General features: G+C 37.0%; 2 protein-coding genes across 2 annotated transcripts in view; both read right to left on the reverse strand.

The window, feature by feature from the left end:
• Positions 1-4299, reverse strand: part of LOC137390538 (malignant fibrous histiocytoma-amplified sequence 1 homolog) — a 31915-nt gene extending 27616 nt beyond the window's left edge. Inside the window, exons 1-3 of the mRNA XM_068076866.1 lie at positions 4273-4299; positions 4032-4171; positions 2388-2525 (exon numbers count right to left, since the gene is read on the reverse strand). Of these exons, the coding sequence (XP_067932967.1) occupies positions 2388-2525; positions 4032-4171; positions 4273-4299 (305 nt within the window). The remainder of the gene's footprint in view (positions 1-2387; positions 2526-4031; positions 4172-4272) is intronic.
• Positions 4300-4456: 157 nt separating this feature from the next.
• LOC137390539 (uncharacterized) lies at positions 4457-24482 on the reverse strand. Its single transcript, XM_068076867.1, has 7 exons — positions 20950-24482; positions 17993-18130; positions 11092-11229; positions 7796-7933; positions 6872-7009; positions 6580-6632; positions 4457-4608 (listed from the first exon to the last, which is right to left on the reverse strand). The coding sequence occupies exons 1-7, from the start codon at positions 24480-24482 to the stop codon at positions 4457-4459; spliced, it is 4290 nt and encodes a 1429-aa protein (XP_067932968.1).
• Between the last annotated feature and the right edge of the window lie 1581 nt (positions 24483-26063).

Raw genomic sequence — 26063 nt, forward strand, 5'->3', positions numbered from 1 at the left:
CGAAAAAGAAAATTTCACCTGTAACTCTTTCTAACAGGACTCCTCCAACGAAGAAGAAGACATCCGACCAAATCGTAACGAATTTGGAGCAAAGGGCAAAAGATATGGCAGACAAGTTAAGAACATTAAGTAAGGATACTTTAATGGAAGCAAAATCACTGCAGAAAATGACAGACCTTTCAGTAGGATTGATTATGGAGGTGACAAAAACGGAAGAAGCTCATTCGATCCATGGAGCGTGCTGTATCATTCACTCCAACTATGTGGAAAATGGGATTAGTAAATCTACTGGTGTATTTGCTCCAAAACGATTTTTAGATGAATCGCTGTCTTATCCAAGTATTATGGTATATCTTGGATTAAAACCTAAGAGTAATGGACAGGGAAGTTACCATGACTTAAGACGAGTAACAGAAGGAACCTCAACTCCCTTGGAAATGAAACGCACTCTAGCCAATCTGAGAACGAAGAGACTTGAAAAACTTATACAACTTTTCGAGAGTCGTCATCTCAAGGAGTTCAAAGCACCATCTATTTTCTACTATCACAATGTTGGAACAAGTGAATACAAAGATGCTGAAGGCAAGGTGAATGTGGTACCAACTGTAGCATTTTCAACCAAAGTTGATGGAGAGGAAGTTCAAGGAACTTTAACGATGCCTTCGAGATATGCCCTTTCGTTGAAAGAAAATTATCCGGGTATCATTATATACAAGGGACTAGTAACATCTCACAATACTCGCGAATACTACGATGTAGTAGTCATGGGATATGAAGAAGCAAGCAGTTTTTACGAGAGTTCACAATGCAAAAAGGAATCTGCTATCATAGATATTTCCGATGACGATGAGTGAATGATAAACAACTCGATACAAACTTCGTTATAAAGATTGTACATGAACATTTTCTCATATATATATTCAATGTTGCATTTATACTATATTATCTTTATTGTGACCTATCTACTTGAACATTTTCATATATTTCAAGTTAAACATAAACTATTTTATTTTTATTGAAACAAAATGATGATGGAAATAATGAATAATACATATAAATATATCTTTTAAAGTGAATAATTTTGTAATAAAACTGATCTTTCATTCAACATATTAATTTCTCCAACAAATTTCAATCTTACATACAAAAAAATACAAAAAAACCGAAAATAAATTCCTTAAAATTCTTAACCATTCAAGAGCTTCAACATTACAAAATCATCAAATCTTCAAAAAATAACTTTGTACGTAAACACTTTCTCATATATATTCAATGTTTCAAATATATAACAATCTCCGGAAAATCAACCCCTCGGTGTCCCAGATATTAACCCCCTCACTCATCCGGTAATCTCTCGCTCTCCTCGATAATCCGCGAGATCCACTCCGGAAAACCAACCAGCCCTCGATGTCCCAGATATTCACCCCCCACTAATCCACCGATAATCCGCGACGATTCGGCCGACTAATCCGCAACGATTCCCCCGACTAATCCCGCGATAATCCACGTTTAATCGGATGACTCATCCCCCACTAATCGGATGACTCATCCACAGATAATCCGCCGATTACGCCGGGAGCGGATCCATACCCCCTCGAATTCAACCCCCTACTCTACACCACAATTTCCCCCCAAACCCCAACATCTCATTCAACTCCACGCAATTCAATCTACACCCCTAGCCAATTTAATTCGCAACCCCCTTTTTCTATCCCCCCGCTGGATCCGTCACTTTTTTGTGTAGATCTGCTCTCTACATACTACTGGCAGTCAAATAGAGGAGGCGTTCAAACAAAGATAGTTTTTAATTAGAGGCTTTACAGTAATTAGTGTGTGCAAAACCTAATTTCACTGTATGTATAGAGTGAAACTTGGATAACTCAAACTTCACAGGACCGAGCGAAAGTGTTTGAGTTATCAGAGCGTTCAGGTTATCAGAGCAGTGTCACAAGTGCATGTATTTATCAGTAGATACATGTACATATACAAACTATATATAAATCAAAAACATAGATTGCTTGTAGCAAGTTAAAGGGCCTCTCGTGTGAAGTTTAAAATTTTTTATCAGAAAGTATAGATACTTTTCTATCACTTGAGATTTGTTTGTTGTTTTAAGTGATGTGACTGCCAGGATGCTCTCAGCTTAAAATTGGCAAAACTTGACTGCGGATAAAACGCTTAGAAAAAAGACATCTTTTTCTCCTGAGCGGTTTAACCAAAATCAATTTTACCGAGTTTACTTTAAATTTATCGGAAGGTTACCACGCTGTTCCTTGCTTTCGAAGGGCCATCGCAAAATGGATGTTTGGTAAAATTTGACTTTTTGCAAACCTTTAGAGAACGTTTCAAGAATTAGTAGAAAAACCCCTACCAATCTACTGACATACCTGTGTGGGAGTTGCCTTATCTTGCACCTAGACATGCATAGTTTTTCAAGTGAGCTCAGCTCAGTGACAGCCTCAGGAACAACTTCAATATTGTTGTCATTAAGGTTCAATACTCTCAGTGACTTCATATTGCCCAACCTAAAATAAATTAGCATGAACAAGTACTTACTGAGTGTAGTTTACATTCATATTGTACCTGTCACAGCTGTCAAGATTTTAACTTGCATAACAGGGTTCATTAATAGAACAAGTTACAATTAATTTCACAGATAAGCACCTTGAAATGTGCATATCATAAAGATACATAACATAAGTAGGACCTATTTGTTCTTCAAAATTAATCCACCAGACCGTTTAATTATGTCTTTTATTACAGATATTCAATATTCTCATGAAACTCATGAGCTGATATGGTAGCTAGGAAAGATCAATATTCTCACAAAACTGATATGGTAGCTAGGAAAGCTTAATATTCTCATAAAACTCATAAGCTGATATGGTAGCTGGAAAAGGTCAATATTTTCATGAAACTCATGAGCTGATATGATAGCTAGGAAAGGTCAATATTCTCATATAACTCAGGAGCTGATATGGTAGCTGGGAAAGGTCAATATTCTCATGAAACTCATTAGCTGATATCGTAGCTAAAAAAGGTCTATAATATCATAAAACTCATGAGCTGATATGGTAGCTAGGAAAGGTTAATATTCTCATAAAACTCATGAGATGATATGGTAGCTAAGAAAGGTCAATTTTTCCAGACTATTCTCAAAATGCATCAAATATTTGATAACAAAGAATTTAACACAATTCTAAATTTTCTAAATTGAGACACTAACCTTTTAATATACACAAAAAATCTACCAATGCTGTGATGAAAAGTTTACATTCTGCTATTGTCACCGATGGTCTTGAATAGTTTAAAATTGTCATGATTACCACCAGGGTAACATGAATTCTATTTATTTTTAAATGGCAGTACGTTACAGCAAATCATCAAATTCACTGTGCCAGTATACAGCAATCTGGTTTTTGAGTAACCATATCATGGTTATTTTCGTATTAAATCAGAACATAATAAGTTACCTATCAACGCAGTAATAATGGTTGAAGGCATGTCAGATATGATTGACATCAGTTTTTTGTTTCCTGAAGTATTTAATGTCATTTACCCTTTTTTTTTGCTACGACTTGAAACTTCGGTAAACAAATTTCATCCATTACATTAGTTTACTATTGCTATAAAAAGAAGTAGTAATTCCTGACTTACTTACTACTTGATAATCAGTAACACCTTTGGACCTACTTGAAGGTAAGACATGCCAAACATCAACTTTCTTGTATTTTTCTTTTCGCTAAACAAATTTCATCCATTATACTTAGTTCACTACTACCAATCACCGACTGTGCATGTATATAAGTATACATGTATAATATGGTTGGCATCAGTTTTCTCACTTTCTTATATTGTATCTTCAACTTTAGTTCAGCTGTATGTATATAATAGACTTATTATGTAATACTCAAGGTTATCTGGCAATTTACAGATATCTTTCCAACTTATTGCTTGAAGAAGCATGCATGTGTATGTGCCGGTGCAATGTTTTATTGCACGTATGTATAGGTAAAAGTCCGAGTGCCAACCAAGTGTGATTCGACAAGAGTATGCCCAGTTTAAAAGCAGGATCGCTCACGGCGTCAGCCTGATCGAGACACTCCATGTTTTTTCGATTCTCCTCAATAGAAGGGCCCACTGCCTCGTCTGATTCTGCCATGTCAATGCTCTGACACATGACCAAAGGTTCTTTGTCCAAGTCTAGAAGGCCGTCTAACAACTCCTCCTCACCTGCTTCTATAGGCCTCAGCTGGTAAGGCTTTAACTTACCTTCACTTTGGATTGGGGATTGTCCATGTCGCTCTACCAGATGTGTGTAGTTGGGCCAAACTATTATATAGATATATCTGGAACACTATTTGGTACTACAGCTTGGGTGGGTATGGCACCAAATTTGGCTTGCAACTTGGGATTGCCTCCCCTCTTCCGCGGCTAATTTACCATCCAAACCCAGTTACCAAGAGAGTAGATAGGTAGCACCTCTGTCTTCTTGCCTGATTTTCATCTGTGGCTGTCGGAGGGTAGTGTGTAGCTTCTCTAGTCTTTTGAGTAACTCCACCACAGACTCATGAGACAGCTGAGATTCCATAGGTGAAGGATGGAAGACTAGCAGAATTAGCAGGCGCAGCTTTGATCTAAACTTTAACACATGTGTTGTTTCTCCTGTGGCTAAATGTGTTGTTTCTCCTGTGGCTAAATGTGTTGTTTCTCCTGTGGCTAAATGTGTTGTTTCTCCTGTGGCTAAATGTGTTGTTTCTCCTGTGGCTAAATGTGTTGTTTCTCCTGTGGCTAAATGTGTTGTTTCTCCTGTGGCTTAATGTGTTGTATCCCCTGTGGCTAAATGTGTTGTATTCTCTGTGGCTAAATGTAGTGTATCTCCTGTGGCTAAATGTGTTGTATCTCTTGTGGCTAAATGTGTTGTATCTCCTGTGGCTAAATGTGTTATTTCCCCTGTGGCTAAATGTGTTGTATCTCCCCTGTGGCTAAATGTGTTATTTCCCCTGTGGCTAAATGTGTTATTTCCCCTGTGGCTAAATGTGTTGTTTCCCCTGTGGCTAAATGTGTTGTTTCCCCTGTGGCTAAATGTGTTGTATCCCCTGTGACTAAATGTGTTGTATCCCCTTAGGCTAAATGTGGTGTATCCTGGGACACCCTCATCTGCTGGAGAGCAACACATCCCATTCCTCTTGGCCTCTGTTTAGCTGCAGTGCTTTGAGTGAGTGGCCCAGTTGCCGATTATCGTGCTCCACTATTCCATTTGCCTGAGGGTGGTATGGGGTAGTGTGCAACTTCTCCACACACCAGAGCTGGCACAGCTGAGTCATTAGTTAACTCCTAAACTGTGCCCTTTGGTTCGTGTAGATTTATTCTGGCAAATCAATGTAGCAAAAGACTCTTTTATCTAGGGAACTAGCTACTACTAAAGCTACACAGCTAACAAAAGTTAGCTGGAATGCTAACAAACAAGATCAGCATCAAGCCTTTCTCTATATTACTTTACCAAGCCGTTCACAGTCCTTCGAACCTGCCACTTAGAAGTCTAGACAAAGTATTTAAATTAAATATTTAAGATTTAGATTATAAATATTTAAATTATTTATAGTCCTCTTAATAAGTAGTTGTTCCAAAAAGCACATACATAAGTTTATTCTGTCTGAGTAAGTACTTGAGCTTCCCAAGTACTTTTTGATTTCAAACAACATCCCTTAATTCATTTTTAAAAACTGTAAGTCAAATTACACATGCAGTAATTACAATAATTACAGAATCATTGTAGAATTATGTCACCATTACAAAATTGAAACCGTTTGTAGGGAAGCTACTAACAAATTGTATTTTGTTAAGATTTATTGAAACTTTAACACACTGAGAACTATTTTATAAGTTTGCTCATTTCCTAATTTGACTGTAGGTACTAAAACCTACTCTATATCAATATATAAAATACATTACATTTCATTACATTGTGTCATTACATCTTATGATATTATTAGGTGAATGTATTATTATTTGTGTATAAAAAGGTTACTGTTGCAGCAGAAGCTCATTGCATTCAAAGTTTTGATGGACGATGCTGGTACCTCTTGATACTGGTACCTCTTGATACTGGTACAAACGAAAAAAGAGATATCAGACCTTCTTTGTCTGATACTTGAATGGAGAGAGAATGTAGAGGCAATTCTTACTTCAAATAATACAACTGTCCACGTGAAAAGCATTTAACTTTTACAGATTTACCAAAACCAAAAATATGAATGAAACGGCACATTTGAAATTGCACATTTCAAAATTACAAATCAAAAAAATATGCAATGGTAAAAAAATTAACTTTCAAAAAAATAACAAATGCAAAAGGTAATTTCATCCTTGAATGGAAAGACGGAAAAACTTCATAATCCATGTAGTAATGTGAAAAATATCTTAACAAGGGCATTGTGACCCGAACACACTGTATTAATTACTAATTTAGCATGTGCAGTCGTAAAAAGGATATACAGTATACAGTACATGGTAAGAACAATGGAAATGGTAAGAGTAGGTGATTAGTCTTGCGGTCAGGTGTGGGTGTTTACCAACTTTTGGTTGCATTCATGACGAGTTCAAATCCACTACTAGCACATTTTTCATTCCTAGATTTAATTCGCTAAATCTAGACAGACGACAAACGAACAGTGACAGACAGACGACAAACGAACAGTGACAGACAGACGACAAACAGTGACAGACAAACTTTGAGATTTATATATGTAGATTGTGACTTGAATTCAACTCGTGAGTTTTTATCGCATCAGCAGATGATGAATAACAGAGGAGCAGAAACAATTGTTTCAAAAGTTAGTAGCGAAGCCCTACTAATCTATTGACATACCTATCTGGTAGTTGTCTTATCTTGCAGCAGGAAATTTTCAGTTCTTCAAGTGAACTAAGCTCAGTGATAGCCTCAGGAACAACTTCAATATTGTTGCCATGAAGTTGCAATATTCTCAGTGACTTCATATTGCCCAACCTAAAATAAATAACATAAAATAAATAAACATAAATAACATGGAAAAGGACTTATTAGGTGTACTTTATCTTCTGTATTGTTCTTTTGCACCTGTCAGAGCTGTCAAGATTTAAATTTTCAATAGAATATGTACATAACAGAACAAGTTACAACTGACTTCACAGATTAACACATTTTTACCAGTCACAGTCCTTCAAATTGATTGGTTATCATGAGAGTAGATTTAGGTATTTACATTTGTACCTACATTATTATCTCAGACTCTACTACTTTGATAGTTACACCGAATCACCCAACTTACAGTGCCAACATGGTACTTACTTATTTACTTACACCATTACTTCATATTATTTACCTTTATCTACCCACACCATAACTGGACAGTACTCAGGATAAACATTACTGATATATTAAAATATTATCTCTTGCAAGGCTTAAGCTTCAAACTTGGGAGTTCGTTTTAAAATAATGTTGCAAGTTATTTTTATAAAAAAAAAACAATTAAAATTGTAGCAACCTCCAAGAGTTTCAACAGTTTATAGTTATGAAACCAAAATTTTATATCTTATTAATTTGTATGTTGCTAATTTGTATCTTGTTAAAGTTTAATTAAACTTTACAACTCAGCACATTATTTCACTAATATTTAAAAAGCCTAAATTCATTGTATGTATGTTTCTAAAAGAAATCATGAAATTCTATCACAACAGATTTTGAATGACAGAGGGGTGGAGACAGTACTTTCTCAAGAAATAATGGAGTGGGTGTGCTAATTTTTTGACATACCTCTTTGGGAGTTGTGTTATATTGCATGAAGACATGTGTAGTTCTTCAAGTGAGCTCAGCTCAGTGACAGCCTCAGGAACAACTTCAAAATTGCTGTCATCAACATTGAATATTCTCAATGACTTCATATTCCTCAAACTAAAACAAATTACCATGAACAAGTACTTCCTGAGTGTTGTTTACCTTCCTAATATATGTTTTACCCGCTATAATAGGTGTACCGATTTAAAACGGCATAACAGAACTAATTTATAGAATGAGTCACAACTAATTCTACTAATAGGCACTTGACATGTGTTTATGAAAGATATACATGTCATAAGTAGCACCTATTTGTTCTTTTAAACTAATTCACCAGACAGTTTAATTATGTTTTTATTATAGATATTCAATATTCTCATAAAACTCATGAGCTGATATGGTATCTAGGAAAGGTCAATATTCCCATAAAACTCATGAGCTGATATGGTATCTAGGAAAAGTCAATATTCTCATGAAACTCATGAGCTGATATGGTATCTAGAAATGGTCAATATTCTCATAAAACTCATGAGTTGATATGGTAGCTAGGAAGGGTCACTATTCTCTTAAAACTCATGAGCTGATATGATAGCTAGGAAAGGTCAATATTCTCATAAAACCCATGAGCTGATATGGTAGCTAGGAAAGGTCAATATTCTCAGAAAACTCATGAGCTGATATAGTATCTAGGAAAGGTCAATATTCCCATAAACTCATGAGCTGATATGGTAACTAGGAGAGGTCAATATTCCCATAAAACCCATGAGCTGATATGGTAGCTAGGAAAGGTCAATATTCTCATAAAACTCATGAGCTGATATGGTATCTAGAAATGGTCAATATTCTCATAAAACTCATGAGCTGATATGGTATCTAGAAATGGTCAATATTCTCATAAAACTCATGAGTTGATATGGTAGCTAGGAAGGGTCACTATTCTCATAAAACTCATGAGCTGATATGGTAGCTAGGAAAGGTCAATATTCACATTAAACTTATGAGCTGATATGGTATCTAGGAAAAGTCAATAATCTCATGAAACTCATGAGCTGATATGGTAACTAGGAAAAGTCAATATTCACATAAAACCCATGAGCTGATATGGTAGCTAGGAAAGGTTAATATTCTCATAAAACTCATGAGTTGATATGGTAGCTAGGAAGGGTCACTATTCTCATAAAACTCATGAGCTGATATGGTAGCTAGGAAGGGTCACTATTCTCTTAAAACTCATGAGCTGATATGGTAACTAGGAAAGGGTAATATTCTCATAAAACTCATGAGCTGATATGGTAGCTAGGAAAGGTCACTATTCTCATAAAACTCATGAGCTGATATGGTAGCTAGGAAAGGTCAATATTCTCATAAAACTCATGAGCTGATATGGTAACTAGGAAAGGGTAACATTCTCATAAAACTCATGAGCTGATATGGTAGCTAGGAAAGGTCACTATCCTCATAAAACTCATGAGCTGATATGGTAGCTAGGAAAGGGTAATATTCTCATAAAACTCATGAGCTGATATGGTAGCTAGGAAAGGTCACTATTCTCATAAAACTCATGAGCTGATATGGTAGCTAGGAAAGGGTAATATTCTGATAAAACTCATGAGCTGATATGGTAGCTAGGAAAGGTCACTATTCTCATAAAACTCATGAGCTGATATGGTAGCTAGGAAAGGTCAATATTCTCATAAAACTCATGAGCTGATATGGTAGCTAGGAAAGGGTAATATTCTCATAAAACTCATGAGCTGATATGGTAGCTAGGAAAGGTCACTATTCTCATAAAACTCATGAGCTGATATGGTAGCTAGGAAAGGTCAATATTCTCATAAAACTCATGAGCTGATATGGTAGCTAGAAAAGGTTAATATTCTCATAAAACTCATGAGCTGATATGGTAGCTAGGAAAGGTCACTATTCTCATAAAACTCATGAGCTGATATGGTAGCTAGGAAAGGTCAATATTCTCATAAAACTCATGAGCTGATATGGTAGCTAGAAAAGGTTAATATTCTCATAAAACTCATGAGCTGATATAGTAGATAGGAAAGCTATTGCTAGGATAGCTTTGCCTTTCTCTTCCAGAGTCTGTGTATCGGCCAACCAGGATTTTCCAGATACTATGCCAAGACTACCTGCTCTATCATTGCCAAGCCATGGCAAAATACTATGGCTGGACTTCCCAGCCACCAACTTCCAGGATAGGTAACTACCAAATGCTATGCCCTGACAACTGTCCTCAAACTGTCTACTGCCACAATATGCTATGGCACCATGATCAAACACTCTACCTACGGCGCAGGTAGCCATCAGATACTATTGGTCAACTACCAGGGTGATTGTCACTGGAGTCACCAGATGCTACAACCAGACATCCTTGTAGTAATTTATTGAGACAAAATAAAAAATGCTCATAAATTGGCAAACTGTTTCAAGACACAAAAATGACGAAGATAATTAATGAAAGGATGAAAATGGAAACACGACAAATAAAAAAATTAAAGGGAAACTACACTTGGTAAAAGCATTAAAGGTATGCAACTATTAATAGACTTGCCCATAAAATTCATAGCTGCGCCAAAAGCATTCAAAATATCATTTTATTACACAAGGTTAAAGAGATAGATTTTTACTTCCAATTATGAATGCAGAAAGTAATGACATTAACAGCTTGGACTGTTGAGACAGTAGACTCAATCTTGTCTAGAATTGTTGCCTCTCTAATTTTTATTCTTGCTAAATGAGTATTGAAAAATTATTAAATATCCAAATTATCTATGGTCCTCTTAATAGGTAGTTGTGGTTCAAAGAGTGAGAGAATACATAAATTTATTTTTCCGGTACTTCAGCTTCCAAAGTGCTTTCTGTTTTCAAATAACGGTCCACGGATTTATTTAAAAAAAGTACTAGTCAAATTAGAAGCGTGTCAGCGTTACAAAGTCTAAACTGTTGTTAATGGTCCTACCAACAATTCACATTTTGCTACGATTTAATAAAACTTTAAAACCCCAAGAATGAGTTTATAAGTTTATTAAATTTAAAAACTCTTAAAATTATTTAATAAGTTTTCTCATTACCTAATTTCACTGACTGTGTTCAAACCTACTTTATATCAATATATAAGATATCAAGGGTTATTAACTTATGATATTTTTATAATAACTTAAATTAACTCAGGAGTTTATATTGCATCAGACTTTGTATAACAGAGGAGTGGAGACAGTAGTTTCGGGAATTAGTGGAGTAGCCCTACTAATCTATTGACATACCTCTCTGGTAGTTGTCTTATATTGCATGATGATATGTTTAGGTCTTCAAGTGAACTCAACTCAGTGATAGCCTCAGGAACAACTTCAATGTTGCCGCCACGAAGTTTCAATACTCTCAGTGACTTTATATTGCCCAACCTAAAATATTTTACCGTGAAGAAGTACTTACTGAGTGTAGCTCACCTTCATAATTTTCTACATGGTAGAAAAATCAAGATTTAAATTTGCTATAAAATATTTACGTAAAATAACAAGTTAAAACTGATTTCACTGATTAAAGATGTGATCGACTTCAACAGAAAGTATCAATTTTTTCCTATCAGTTGAAATGTTATTTGTTGTCTTAGGCGATTTTATTGTCAAGATATTTGAAGATTAAAATCGACAAAAATTGATCACGGTAAAACGCTCAGATAAAAAAGGATGAGCCCAAACTTGCCCAAAATGATGTATATAGTTAAAGTCTATCTGTTTCACTCGTATTCACATCGACTATTGCGATAAAACTCTAGCCCTGTGCAGCTTTATTGGCATATACTTTATTTTGTTTTTGCTCATGATTGCTAGAATAAAATGTTAAATCTAGTTACAGATACATTATTATAAATTTTTCAAAGGCCTCAAATTAAGATAATTAAAAGATTGTCATATTAGTTTTCTCTAGAAGCTGTGTAAACATCCGAGTACGGACTACGATGCTGCCAGTTTACGGTAATTAGGTCGTCAAATTAACTTATTTCATAACGGCCTTTGTATTAGCGAAGTTCTCAGTTGCTATCCACACCGGAAACTAGTTATTAAATAAAATAAGCAAGCCGCATCTTTAAAGGTTGACTAAAGGTTCTAATCTACGACATTTCCGTGATGGCTGCGATTAACTGTTCGTTTTTGAGCTTTTAAGAGCTTGTAGTCACATTTCCACATATTTAGAACTTGCAACACAGCAAAGTAAGACATGGTGAATCTTTTGATACCAAATATCTGTAATGTGATATTTGTTGTAAGTTGACCATTAAAAAGAATATGTGCGAATATATGGCAAAACCAACTGCCTCCCTACAAAAGGCATGTATAGTCAACATTATCTAGTCAATACTTGTATAAATTTGTAAAAAAATGATTTATTGGACACATTTGATTGGTTGATTCAAATACGAAACAAATAGTTTTATGGGTTGGCCGAAAAAGTTAATGGAAAACAACGTCAATTTCTTTGAATTCAATTAACCTACCAATTCTGGCAAAGGGTTAACAAAGCCATCCTTAAACCTGGTTGGGGGGTTGTGGACTCAACTGTCTTCACTTAGTAGCACGGAGCATAAAATCTTTGAGCTCTTAATACTTGATCTGTTGAAATTGAGTCGAGCTATTCAAAAGTACCTGTCAATACAGCTCTGATTACACTTCATAAATCCATCTATCAGACAAGATTTCAGCACAGGTAGTAACGAGGCTATGATGTATTCAATATGTTCTGCAAATCATGTGTTGCATTATCTTCAACAATATTGATTCATTATATGATTTTTACAAGACAAACAATTTTTCATCCCAGCATATTGTTTTTATTAAAAACATTCATCCAAGTCTTAGCCATTCACATAGTTTCAGCACATATAATAGGAAAAATTAATCTACTACAGCAAACTCAAACAGAACATATCATAGTTTGGGCAGCACACATTCGCGTCTCTCTTTTTCGTGTATGGCAGTCGCCACACTACTACAACTGCCCCACTGGTGGCGCCACATAAACATCCTGTAATCAATAAAACGAATGTAATAAACATGTCATTCATAGATATTTCGTTCTAACGTGTATCTACTGAAAGCTTTCAATTTGGGAGTTAGGTAGATTGAGTGTTTAAAATTATAAAGTAAACAAATGTTTAACAAAAGCATTAGTACGCCAAGCCAACAATTCAAAGCTTTGTTTCTGGGAGTTAATGATCAGCATTGATCAATCCTCACTTTCTACAAGTGAGAGGTGAACATAAATTCTAATCATAAATGTAATTTACTAGCAAAACTGCCAAAGAAAATTTGAATCAAATATTAGTATAGCTAGACGAAACGATAAAATAGTTACGAAATGATGATTGGCGATAGGAAAAAGTTATAATTTTATTAATTAGTAAATTTATTAATGAGTAGTAAAATTATTACCTTTAGTTTAGTATATATATACATTGTATATATAAAAAAATTGATTCCTCACCCCGGTTAACCCGTATGGGTGGTAGTTTCTGCTCTAACTCGGGTCTCCTACCAGAGACCTGGGAGTTTGAGCACTCGCCTCAAGATCCTAGCTGTTCCCAGTAGCGCACTTTTCTGCAACTCACCTGAGTTGAATGCTGTTGGTATTTGGGCAAGCCACATTTTATGCGCCGGTGTTATTGCGCCCAGTGCCCCAATGACTACTGGGATTACAGTTGTTCTTACATCCCAGCATTTTTCAATCTCTTCTCCAAGAGGGAGACATTTCTCTATCTTTTCTTTTTCTTTGCTGTCTATATTGTAGTCATTGGGTACTGCTATATCTATTATAGTAGCTCTCTTGTTCTCCTTGTCCACCACCACTATATCTGGTTGGTTTGCTAGGACATGCTTGTCAGTCCGGATGTAGAAGTCCCAGAGGATCTTAGCGCGATCATTTTCATTAACCTTACCAGAAGTTTCCCACCAGTGCTGTGGTTTATTACGGTGGTGCTACTCGTCACATAGACTTCTATACACAACACCTGCGACATGATTATGCCGCTCAGTGTATGCATCTCCTGCTAGCTGCTTGCATCCACTGATGATGTGTTGGATAGTCTCAGGTGCATCTTTGCACAGTCTGCCTCTAGGATCGTCTCTAGTGTGATAGATTTTTGTTTGGATTTGCCTTGTTGGGAGCACTTGCTCCTGGGCTGCCATGGTTAGCAACTCTGTATTGGCCGTTAGGTTTCCTTTGTTCAGCCACATATATGTCTGGTGTAGATCGCCAACCTTAAATATTTGTCGGTGGTAAGCACCATGAAGAGGTTTCGTGTGCCAGTCAATTTCCTCATCATCAGGGTGAAGGTCCATTGTAAGAGCAGCCGATTGAAATTCAGCTAGCAACTTATCTGAAGTGGCCATAGAGGCTGCATAGGCTTTGATGCTTTGCTCTTCCTCCTTCACTGTCTGCTGTACACTTTTGAGTCCCCTACTGCCATCTTTCCTATCGCCATATATATACATGTATATGGCGATAGGAACTATATATATATAGTTCCTATCGCCATATATATATATATATGTGGCGATAGGAACTATATACATATAGTTCCTATCGCCATATATATATATGGCGGTAGGAACTATATATACCCTAGGACACTTATATTTCGCTAGTATTTAGTTTCGTGAGTAGCTCACAGAGTAAAATTTCGAAGCAACTTAATTTCGCAGCTTTGATGAGTGCGAAATTATAGTGATGTGAAAATAAATGCAGTGGAACAAACATAATTATATTCCTCAGGTTCGGTTCACCGATAAAAAAAATTTCAATTTGCGACTAGTTTGTAATTGTGAACTGCAGGTAGAATGGTGTGGGCAAGGTCGATAATGCAATTTGATCGCTTGCTGCCATTTGTTTCTTGGACTATCAACAGGCCAGTTTCCACTGGGGCAGCTGGCCGGCTGGGTCAGATCTAAAAAAGATAACGATTTGTGAGTTTCTAGCCGCAATTCCTAAATCAGTTGCGGAATGTACACGTAAACTAATTTCGGCGCCTACAATATAACTGCGCGTTGATACGGTCGTTTCTACGCAACTACAAAACTGCTAATGCTAGTTGCACTGAGTAGTTGTAGTAGGCTGTTGTTGTAAATGGTTTTTAGTATACTTTTGAATAGAGCTTGTACATTGATAATATTATTACGAACTATTACGTATGTACTACATTGCAAAACGGTTATTTTGTATGACTACAGCAGGTTTAGGCTTGCCCACAAAACCGTTTTACTTTTTTTTCTAATTACAATACAAATTTGAACCTGACTTTTCAGCAATTATTAGCCTAGCTACAAAACAGTTATATTTCTATTAAATACATATTGGAACCTGACTTTTCAGCAATTATTAGTCTAGCTACAAAACAGTTATATTTTTATTAAATAAATCCATTACGTCCATGGTATTACTGATTACATATAATCGCCAACACAGTTACACAGTTTTCAAACCGAGTTAGGAACTACGGGCTAGAAACTCACAAATCGTTATCTTTTTTAGATCTGACCGGCCGGCTGAGCCACCCCAACTTTTTGGGAATTTTTTACGGTAAGTACAGTCCAACTCGAAAAACTCGCCCTCAGATAAAATGTAACATTTCATCTCAAACACAAGGTCAACTCAAACGGATTTGTTTGGTCAGTTCCAACGCAATGATAAATTCCTTCAGATAACTCGACCTCAACATCCTTTATTCGAAAAGTTATTTGCCCAACGACCATGGACGCGGTTTTTACTGCTGTAGAATGTCACTTCATTCCAAGCCATAGAGACAAACATCAACTTCTAGTAGTTCTTAGGCATCATTATTATCATCATCAGAGGCAAAATATTTTTGTTAACGACTTTTATAAAGGTTTGCAAAAGATTAAGTTTTATCAATCACCCGCTTGGCCGTGTCCCATCGAAAGCGTAAAAGCCTCCGAATGAACTTAAAATAAAATCCGCAAAATTGATCTTTGTTAAAACGCTCAAAAGGAAAAGATGTTTTGTTCTGAGCGTATTAACTGCGGTCATGTTTTGCCTATTTTAATTTAAAGACGTCTCGTCAGTCACATCACTTAAAACAAAACAAATCTCAAAAAATTACAAGTTATTGAAGAGGTGTCAGTGGTGAATCCAAACCTTTCCAGAGCCATGCTGCTTGTGTAGTACTGCGAGTGTCAGTGCATGTGTCTTATTTTCTTTCAACACACGGTGCTCACTGCATTGATTGATGTCCCCAGCAAACGATAACGCTAACTAATGCATGTGCATTGACATCAAATTCCTATCATTATAAATCATTCCTAATGGGAAAATAATCCTAAATAATTGCAAAATAATAACGTAATAAATTTTGACAGTCAAATTATTTTGTCGGTTTATATTTTAACGATGCTATAGTGGTCGTTAAAAACGTTAAAATAAATTTCGTTATAAAATTCAATTATACAGTAACAATGAACAAAGCTATTTAGTTTCGCTTTTTCGCTTGTTTGTTATGATAGTTTGTTTCGCACATGAAACTTTCGCGAGAGGATGACACCGTGAAAACGCGAAAGTTAGATGCCGCGAATACATAAGTGTCCAAGGGTATATGACTCGGACTGATATATATATATATACATATATATATATATAAGAGATTGAGAAGAGATTGAAAAATGCTGGGATGTAAGAACAACTGTAATCCCAGTAGTTATTGGGGCACTGGGCGCAATAACACCGGCGCATAAAATGTGGCTTGCCTAAATACCAACAGCAATCAACTCAGGTGAGTTGCAAAAAAGTGCGCTACTGGGAACAGCTAAGATCTTGAGGCGAGTGCTCAAACTCCCAGGTCTTTGGTAGGAGAGCTGCATTAGAGGAAACAATGAGGAGTGAGGAAACAATTTTTTTTTTAATTATATATATATATATACTCAAATCAAAGTTAAAACTGAATTTACCTTTATTCTTCTATCTTCCTCTGCAGCATAATGTTGCTGACACCTGTCATCTCTAACCATACGCTGTCTGCCAAATCTTTAACCACCTGATGCTCAGAAAACTTTGAGTCACCTTCGCTGAACTGAGCATTGTTACCATTCCACTGTTCGTTAATAAAAGGTGTCTGTGCAGTAATTCAGTAAATTACCGATGCCAATTATTAATTCAGTAAATGCCGATGTCGATGCGCGATCTAGTAATTAAGTAAAATCCCTAATGATGAGCATCTTCGAGTTCACAGATAACACTTTTTGCGAGCGATAACATTTATCATGACCTATATAAAAATTTCATGCCAACGATTGGCTAAAGAAGAACTCTTATATTTATCGCTCGTGGGCTCTTTTCACTATATGTCACTATACAAGCTACGAATAAGGCACCCGCTCGAATCTGAGCATTTCAAAAAATGATATTATTCACATGCATATATCACTAGACAGGGCTAGTCTACAAAGACAAACATGACATGAAATTGTAGCTGATGTTTTAGCCTTTTATTGGTCTTAATTTCATTTGATCGACTTTTTTGACACAATCACATCTTTAACACCTTTGTTACCATTCACCGTCCTTCAAATTGATTGGTTATTATGAGAGTAGATTGAGGTATTTGCATTTGTACCTACACTATTATCTTAGACTTTACTACTTTGATATTTACACTGAATCACCCAACTTACAGTGCATGTTACATGGTTCTGTAACTGTAACATGTAACTTACAGTTACATGGTAGTTACTTCTTTACTTACAGCATTGCTTCTGTTTATTTACATCTATCTACCCTCTTCATAACTGGGCAGTGCTCAGGATAAACATTACTGATATAGTAAGTTATCATGTTTTGCAAGGTTTCAGATTCTAAAATACTGTCTGTTGTAAAATAATGTTGCAAGTTATTTCTTGAGAACAAAAGTTCAATTACCATCAAAACAACCTAACAGAATCTAAACTGTTTGTAGTGATGCTACCAACAATTTTTTTAAATTTAGTTAAACTTTACACTCTGTGCATTATTTAATTAGTTTTACCAAAACCTAGTTTCAATGTATGTATGTTTCACAATTGAATCACGACTTTCTATAGGATAATATGTTGAATAACAGAAGAGAGAAGACAGCACAGCTCCAAAAATTAGTAGAGTAACCCTACTAAACTATTGACATACCTTTTTGGGAGTTGTCTTACGTTGCACCTTGACATGTATAGTTCTTCAAGTGAACTCAGCTCAGTGACAGCCTCAGGAACAATTTCAATATTGTTGTAATTAAGGTTCAATATTCTCAGTGACTTCATATTGCCCAACCTAAAATAAATTAGTATGAACAAGTACTTACTGAGTGTAGATTACCTTCATATTGTATTTTTTTACCAGTCAGAGCTGTCAAGATTTAAGATTGCATAACAAAGACAATTTATAGAACAGGTTACAGTTTAGTTCACTGAGGGCCACATTAAAATGTGTATATCAAAAAAATGCATGACTTTGCATTGGTAACTAGACTTATTCACCGAACAGTTCATTTATATCTTTTACTCAGCTCAGTGACAGCCTCAGGAACAATTTCAATATTGTTGTAATTAAGGTTCAATATTCTCAGTGACTTCATATTGCCCAACCTAAAATAAATTAGTATGAACAAGTACTTACTGAGTGTAGATTACCTTCATATTGTATTTTTTTACCAGTCAGAGCTGTCAAGATTTAAGATTGCATAACAAAGACAATTTATAGAACAGGTTACAGTTTAGTTCACTGAGGGCCACATTAAAATGTGTATATCAAAAAAATGCATGACTTTGCATTGGTAACTAGACTTATTCACCGAACAGTTCATTTATATCTTTTACTACTTTTAGGTATTCAATATTTTCATGAAACTCATGAGCTGACATGGTAGATAGGAAAGGTCAATATTCTCATAAAACTCAAAAGCTGATATGGTAGCTAGGAAAAGTTAATATTCTCATAAAACTCATGAGCTGATATGGTAGCTAGGAAAGGTCAATATTCTCATAAAACTCATGAGCTGATATGGTAGCTAGAAAAGGTCAATATTCTCATAAAACTTATGAGCTGATATGGTAACTAGGAAATGTCAATATCTTCATAAAACTCATGAGCTGATATGATAGCTAGGAAAGGTCAATATTCTCATAAAACCCATGAGCTGATATGGTAGCTAGGAAAGGTCAATATCTTCATAAAACTCATGAGCTGATATGGTAGCTAGAAAAAGTTAATATTCTCATAAAACTCATGAGCTGATATGGTAGCTAGGAAAGATCAATAATCTCATAAAACTCATGAGCTGATATGGTAACTAGGAAATGTCAATATCTTCATAAAACTCATGAGCTGATATGGTAGCTAGGAAAGGTCAATCTACTATATAAACGGCAATCGTTGTCTGTCTGTCTATCTGTCTGTCCGCTTTATAGAATACCGTACTTTTCGGACTATTAGCCGCTACTTTTATATAAGGGCATGTCTATTCTGTGGTTTTTTTACCGCTAGGGCGCATTAACGGGAATCTCCGGTTAGTACACGCCTCTATTATAATACGTAACCTACTATTCATCGTAGGGATGGACGATAAATACTGATATGCTAATAGTATGAGTTGTCTTCTCGATATATTGAGTCACCGATAACTCCCAAATATGAGCAGTATAAATAAATTATATGGCGGTCTTTTTTTTCGATTCGATCATACGAAGCAAACTTAATTAATATGGGTAAGTAGTAAAATTAAATTAGTAGTAAATATTAGTAGTGAATTAAATAAAATTTACTACTCTTTAAATAAATTAGTGAGTAGTAAATTACATCTAATTAATATTTATTGCCAACGTGTACCGGGAAGGTCATGTGAACATTTGTTTCTTGCAACCACTAGAAAAACGCTGTTCTCTATCTACTATATAAACGGTAATCATTGTCTGTCTGTTTGATTGAGTGTCCGCCTTATAGAGCGGTCTTTCCTTTTATCGTCGTACGAATTTCGGTCGTACGAAGCGAACTGATTTAATATGTGTAGTAACAGTAAATAAATTATAGAGCGGTCTTTCTTTTTCCATTCGGTCGAACGAAGCCAACCGAACTAATATGAATACTAAATATCGTAATTTCGTAATATGGACTATTAACCGCTACTTTTCTCTGACGATTTGAGCCAAGCGGCTTATATAAAGGTGTGGCGATTCTGTTGTTTTTCTTTCACCGCTCGGGCACTGTAGCGAATCCCCTGGTTCGTAGTTATATTGTCACATACGGGTGATGAGGCATAGTGTATATTCTATTAAAAGTTTATTATATATGCTTGTCAACACCGTGAAACTACAATAAAATAATAACTCGATTGTCAATAAAGGTTATTGAAAGTATGCTAATTATACAGGTAGTCATCTGCAAAGCCATTTAGAAACATAAAATAAAACACATAAATGAAAGATATAATATTTACCTTAATAACACATTCAGGAGATTGCTAAATAGTATGTGATTCTCCTTCTGTTTAACTCTTGATTATATGTGTATGCGATAGATATTGGTGTAATGATGAAACTTAATACAGATAGAAGAAAGTATCAGCATGGAAAAATGAGGCTTAAAAACTACATGTTGTTGGCTCAAAGGCTGATAAAACAATGACACCTAATCAAACGTATGGCACTGTGGCAAGTCAGACAGACCACACAAGATCATTAGACCACCCAAGATCAACAGATCAACTGGCATTCGCTCTGGGCAGGAACAGTGAATCACACAGGGTGACTAGATATTGCAGTGCACTATCAAATTAGGAAATTTAACAGACAGCAGAACTTTACACTCCCACCTTAAATTTTCATAATTTTCAACATGATTGGCGCTAGCACATATCATTTGATTTGACTGGTAAAAGTTTAATCAATTTCACAACTGGTCTGATTAGAAATTTTCCAGAGTTTTTTGCCTGTACACGGTTGCCTAACAGTACTTTAGCTGAGCGTATTTGTCCATCTTGAGATGTGTAACAATCAGAAACTCGGCCTTTTAACCAGACATTTCTTGTTGTTTGGTCATCTTTGATTAATACGATGTCACCTACTGCTATATTATTTGTTGTCTTGTGAACCCACTTTTGACGAGAATGCAGTTGGGATAAGTATTCTGTCTTCCATCTTTTCCAGAATACATTAGCAATGTGTTGGACCGCACGCCAGCGCTTGCGACTGTACATATCGGACTCATCAAAGCTTCCAGGGGGCGGTAGGGTAACATCAGATTTCATAGTCAGAAGCATGTTAGGACTTAGAGGCATGTCTTCTTCAGTAACCACAGATAGTGGTCTGGAGTTTATGATGGCCATGACTTCGTACATCAAGGTGCGAAGGTGGCTTGTGTCAAGCCTATCACTATGAGACTTCAAAAGAGACTGAAGGACATTTCTAGCAGTTCGGATCATACGTTCCCAAACGCCACCCATGTGACTGGCGCTGGGAGGATTGAGTTTAAACTCAATCACGCCTTTTTCTGTTAAATCTTGAACAGCTCCAACAAAGTTGGTGCCCTGGTCACACCAGATTGTTCTAATAGGCCCGCGAATGGCTATAACGTTTCGAATTCCGTTCACAAAGGCTGTTGTGCTCATATCGTCCAAAACTTCAAGGTGCACTGCTCTGCTTGCGAGGCATGTTACCATGAGTCCATATCGTTTTAGCTCTGTCCTTCTATCTTTGACCATGAATGGTCCAAAACAATCGATCCCACAATAGCTGAAGGGAGGCGATGGGCTAGATCTTTCATGAGGAAGTGAGGCCATTTGGGGTGTTGGAGGTTTAGCTCGGTGGGATCGACAAGTAACACACTGGTGTATCAAAGAGGCTATTATACTTCTGGCACCTATTATCCAGTACCCAGAAGATCTCATCTTGGCCAATGTGAAGCATCTTCCTTGATGGGCCACTTGCTCATGAAGATGCTGAAGAAGAAGGCGAGTAAAATGCCCACTTTTGGGCAGCAGAATTGGATGTTTCTCAGGAAAACTGAGAGCTGTGCTGCGATTGAGGCGACCTCCTATTCTCATTACTCCATTTTTATCCAGGAAAGGGTTCAGGTTGAAAACTGTACTCTTTGGATTTAGTGGCTGCTCTTTTGTCAGAGATTGCACTTCTGGAAAATGCTCAGCTTGTATGCATTTAACTATGTACAGGAGTGGTGCGTTAATTGGCAGTTGAGTGCCCTTTAACTTGGCTACTCTATTGAGAAAGAATTTAGTGACTTTGATAGCTTTATTCCAACTAGAGAATCGCTGTAGTCGCTGATAGAGAGTTTGGCTGGGACTAGAAATCGTTTGGACACAAAGGGATTTGACTTCAGGGTCATCAGGTTTTACTTCGGGTGTCAGCTGATCAGGAAATTGCATAGGTTCCTTCCAGAGAAAATCTGGACCTGTAAGCCAGTTAGATTTTAACAGCTGAGTGATAGTCAGGCCTCTTGAAGTGTGATCGGCAGGGTTTTGATCTGTAGGGACATAGCACCAATTTTCAGGACTTGAATTGTCTCTCACCTGCTGAACTCTATTAGTCACATAGAGATGAAACTTTTTAGTTGTGTTTTTAATGTACCCAAGAACAATTTGGGAATCTGTCCAAAAGGTTTCTGTGGTATCAATCTCTAGCTCAGATTTAATAAATCTGGACACTTTAGCTGCGGTAACCGCTGCTTGCAGTTCCATGCGTGGAATGGTTATGGGCTTGATTGGTGCTACTCTGCTCTTGCTCATTACAAGTGAACAATTTACTTGTCCTTGTGTGTTTACTAGTCTGAGATAACTAACCTCACCGTAACCACGAGTACTTGCGTCACAGAAGTGATGTAGCTCAGCCTTAAAGATGTCGCCAAAGTCTGTCGGTTGATAACATCTTTGGATGCTTATGTTTGTTAAGTCTGGAATAGAAGCTTTCCATTCCTTCCATAGTGACAATAAATCACCTGTCAGGGGATCATCCCAAGAAGCTGAACTTCTACACATATCCTGTAGAATGTTTTTGCCAATTAAAATATATGGCGAGAGGAATCCAAGAGGGTCAAAGATTGAGGCCACCGTAGATAGTACACCCCGTCGGGTGTCTGGTTTTGTAGCAGTGTCATGGTGAAAGGTGAAATTATCCTTTTCAGTGTCCCATAGAATACCAAGTGATCGCTCTTTGGGAAGCGAATCAGAAGATAGGTCAAGACTAGCAATGGCACGGGCGCACTCACTTCTTGGAAGTTGTGACATCACTTCTCGGCTGTTGGACGCTATTTTGTGAAGTCTTAACTGGCCGGCAGCACATAGTTCACGTGTCTCATGAATGAGAGAAACTGCTTCAGCCTCATTGAAGACACTTGTGAGACCGTCATCAACATAAAAGTTGCGGTGAACAAATTGATGAGATGCAGAATGGCCAGACAATAATGAATTATATTGATCGGCGAGAAATCGAAGTCCATATGTTGCGCAAGCGGGCGAAGATCTAGCTCCGAAAAGATGCACTGTCATTTTGAAAGTAGCTAGATTTCCATCACAATCATACCAAATAAACCGTAAATAGTCTTGGTGCTCTGGTTTCACCTTGAATTGGTGAAACATCCTTTCTATATCACCCATGAAGGCTACAGGGTTCAAACGAAATCTAAGAAGAATGCCTTGAAGATCATTCATGTGATCGGGTCCTTGTAGTAGAAAGTCATTTAAACTGACTCCTCCCACTTTAGCAGCGCAATCAAACACAACGCGAATACGGTCAGGCTTGCGAGGATGAAAGACACCGAAATGAGGAATATACCAAGAGTTGGTAGTGTCGTCGGTTGCCAGAACTGCTTCCCCTTTTGTGATGATGTCAGACATAAATTCATGGTATTGCAGTTTATATATGGCATCTTTTTTGAACTTTTTTTCAAGAAGATGAAATCTGTGCATTGCAGTGGTTTTTGTGTCAATGCTGAGCGGTTTAGCCTTGAATGGTAATGGCATTGTTATGTAACCCTGCTTATCTTTATGAATTTGCTCTTTCATAATTTTTAGGAATTTGAGATCATCAATTGACATTGTCTTTATCTCATCAGCGTGATTTGTTTGAAAGTCAGAACTAAGAACTTTTAGTATTTGCTGTTCAAATTTATCTGTGTTGGGGAAGTCAGGAGTTTCTGTTTTGATTTTAAAAGAGATACATTTTCTAGTCGTTGGCTGTTGTACTGCCAAGTTTACTATTGTCCCAGATTGAATGGTATGAGCGCAACTGTTGTAGCTGTGTGCAGAGTTTGTGGCGTTTCCCATCAAGATCCAACCCAAGTCAGTGAGACGAGCAAAGGGCTCATGGTCTTCTCTACTGATTTCTTGTCTAGATATAAACACATGTGGAAGATTGTTTCCAATCAACAATCTGAGCTCGAGGCTGGCTGCTTTTTGAGCAGAGATGAACTGAGAGGCAAGATGTTGTAAGTGTGGCCAGTTTTGCACTGATGTGGCATTGGGTATCTCTTCTGAGTTGAAAGGTATTCTGCTTGTGCTTATGCACGGTGGAAGTCTACTTGCTCTGCTCTGATGGTAGCCACGAACCAGCAGTCCTGAGGCCGCTTGGCGCATTGAATCAGTGCCCTCAGTATCAGTAAGTGTACTAATTTTCATAGCTGCATCACAGGTCTGTACATTGAGCTTGTCAAGGGTATTTTGAGTGATGAAGGTTCGATTTGAACCGGAGTCTAGCAAGGCAAACACCAGAACTTCTTTTTCAGGATTATCTTTGGTTGAAATATACACTGGTATTGTCCATGACATGATATTAGCTGGTACGGTGTCGGAACAGTTTAGGGCTGTTGCTGATTTCTCACTGTCTGTTTGTATTACTTCTATAGGAGTCTTACTTTTGCTGTCTTTATCTTTTACGTAGTATTCATGAAATACTGTGAGGTGCTGTTGGTTGCAATTTTTCTTTATGCATTTCTCTGGAGACCGACAATCAGTCATTCTGTGTCCAGGCTTAGAACATGCAAAACATAAGTTATGGCTCATGAAAAACCTTTCGATTTCGGAGTGTATTTGCTTACCAAGCTTGAAACAAGTACCCGTCGTATGATTGTTCATGTTGCAGTTCAAGCATGGGTATTTGTTTTGTTTCAGACCATTGGCATTGTAACTATTGTGAGACTTACCATCAGCTGTGGTTGCTGTCGAAAAAGACATGATTTTGTTGCTTTTACCTTTTACTGACTTATCTGTTTTTCCAAAGTCTTGATACGCTTTAGTCAATGTGTTGTTTAATGTGTCAGATTCATGAACTAGAAAGTCGATGAATTCTTGGAGTGGTGGAAACTTGCTCAATTTCTTCTCCAGTTTTGTGGCCTTTGCTGTCCATCTGTGAGCAATATGTAATGGAAGTTTTTGTATCAGCCGCTTGTTTACAGATTTAGAACCAAGGTTCAAATCACTATCACATTCTGAACAAACTTCAAGAAAGTCAATGAAGTCTTCTAACTGTTCGCCGTCATTTGCTTCAATTTTTGGCCAGCTGAGTAACTTTTCCTCCATGGCTTCCGCCACTATTTCTGGTTTGCCATATTTGGTGTCCAGTTTCTTCCAGGCAAGCATCCATGCGCTTTCTGTTTTTCTATAGCTGAGGCCCTCTATTTTTTGCCAGGCCTTGCCTGTAACATATTGCTGCAGTTTGAGCCATTTTTTGCCTGGTGTGCATGAACTGAAATCAAAGGTTTCGAAAAAGGAGGCCTTCCACTGCTGATACTTAAGTGTCTCACCCTTAAATATGGGTGGTTCATCAGGACGCTGGCGAACCGTGTTGATTGCTTCAGCAAGAGCAACAGGATCAAAGACTGTAGTAGGGGTACTAGAGATCGTCATAGGAGAACTATCTGGGGAAGCTCTTGGAAGGCGCAGTGGTGTGATCACCTCATTGGCAGGCCGTTGTGATGTTTGTCGGAATAACTCATTTGAGTCTTTTAGCTGTGTTTGTCCTGAATTTAACTTAGTGGTGACAGGAGGGCGCAACAATGACTCGTTATCTTCCAATTCTTCTGCTATTGCTTGTGCGTAAATCTGCTCACGTTGGCGCTCAGCTTCTAACCCTGCTTTTAATTTAGCTTGTGCTATCAGACTTTTATTCCTTTGAACTTGTGTCTGAAGTTGGAGGCTTTCCTCCTCAAGTTGTTGAGATTCTATCTCGGCTTGAAGCTGGGCTTGTTTAGTTGCAGCAGC

Source organism: Watersipora subatra, chromosome 3 (genome assembly GCF_963576615.1).
Source record: "Watersipora subatra chromosome 3, tzWatSuba1.1, whole genome shotgun sequence".
Lineage (NCBI taxonomy): Eukaryota > Metazoa > Bryozoa > Gymnolaemata > Cheilostomatida > Watersiporidae > Watersipora > Watersipora subatra.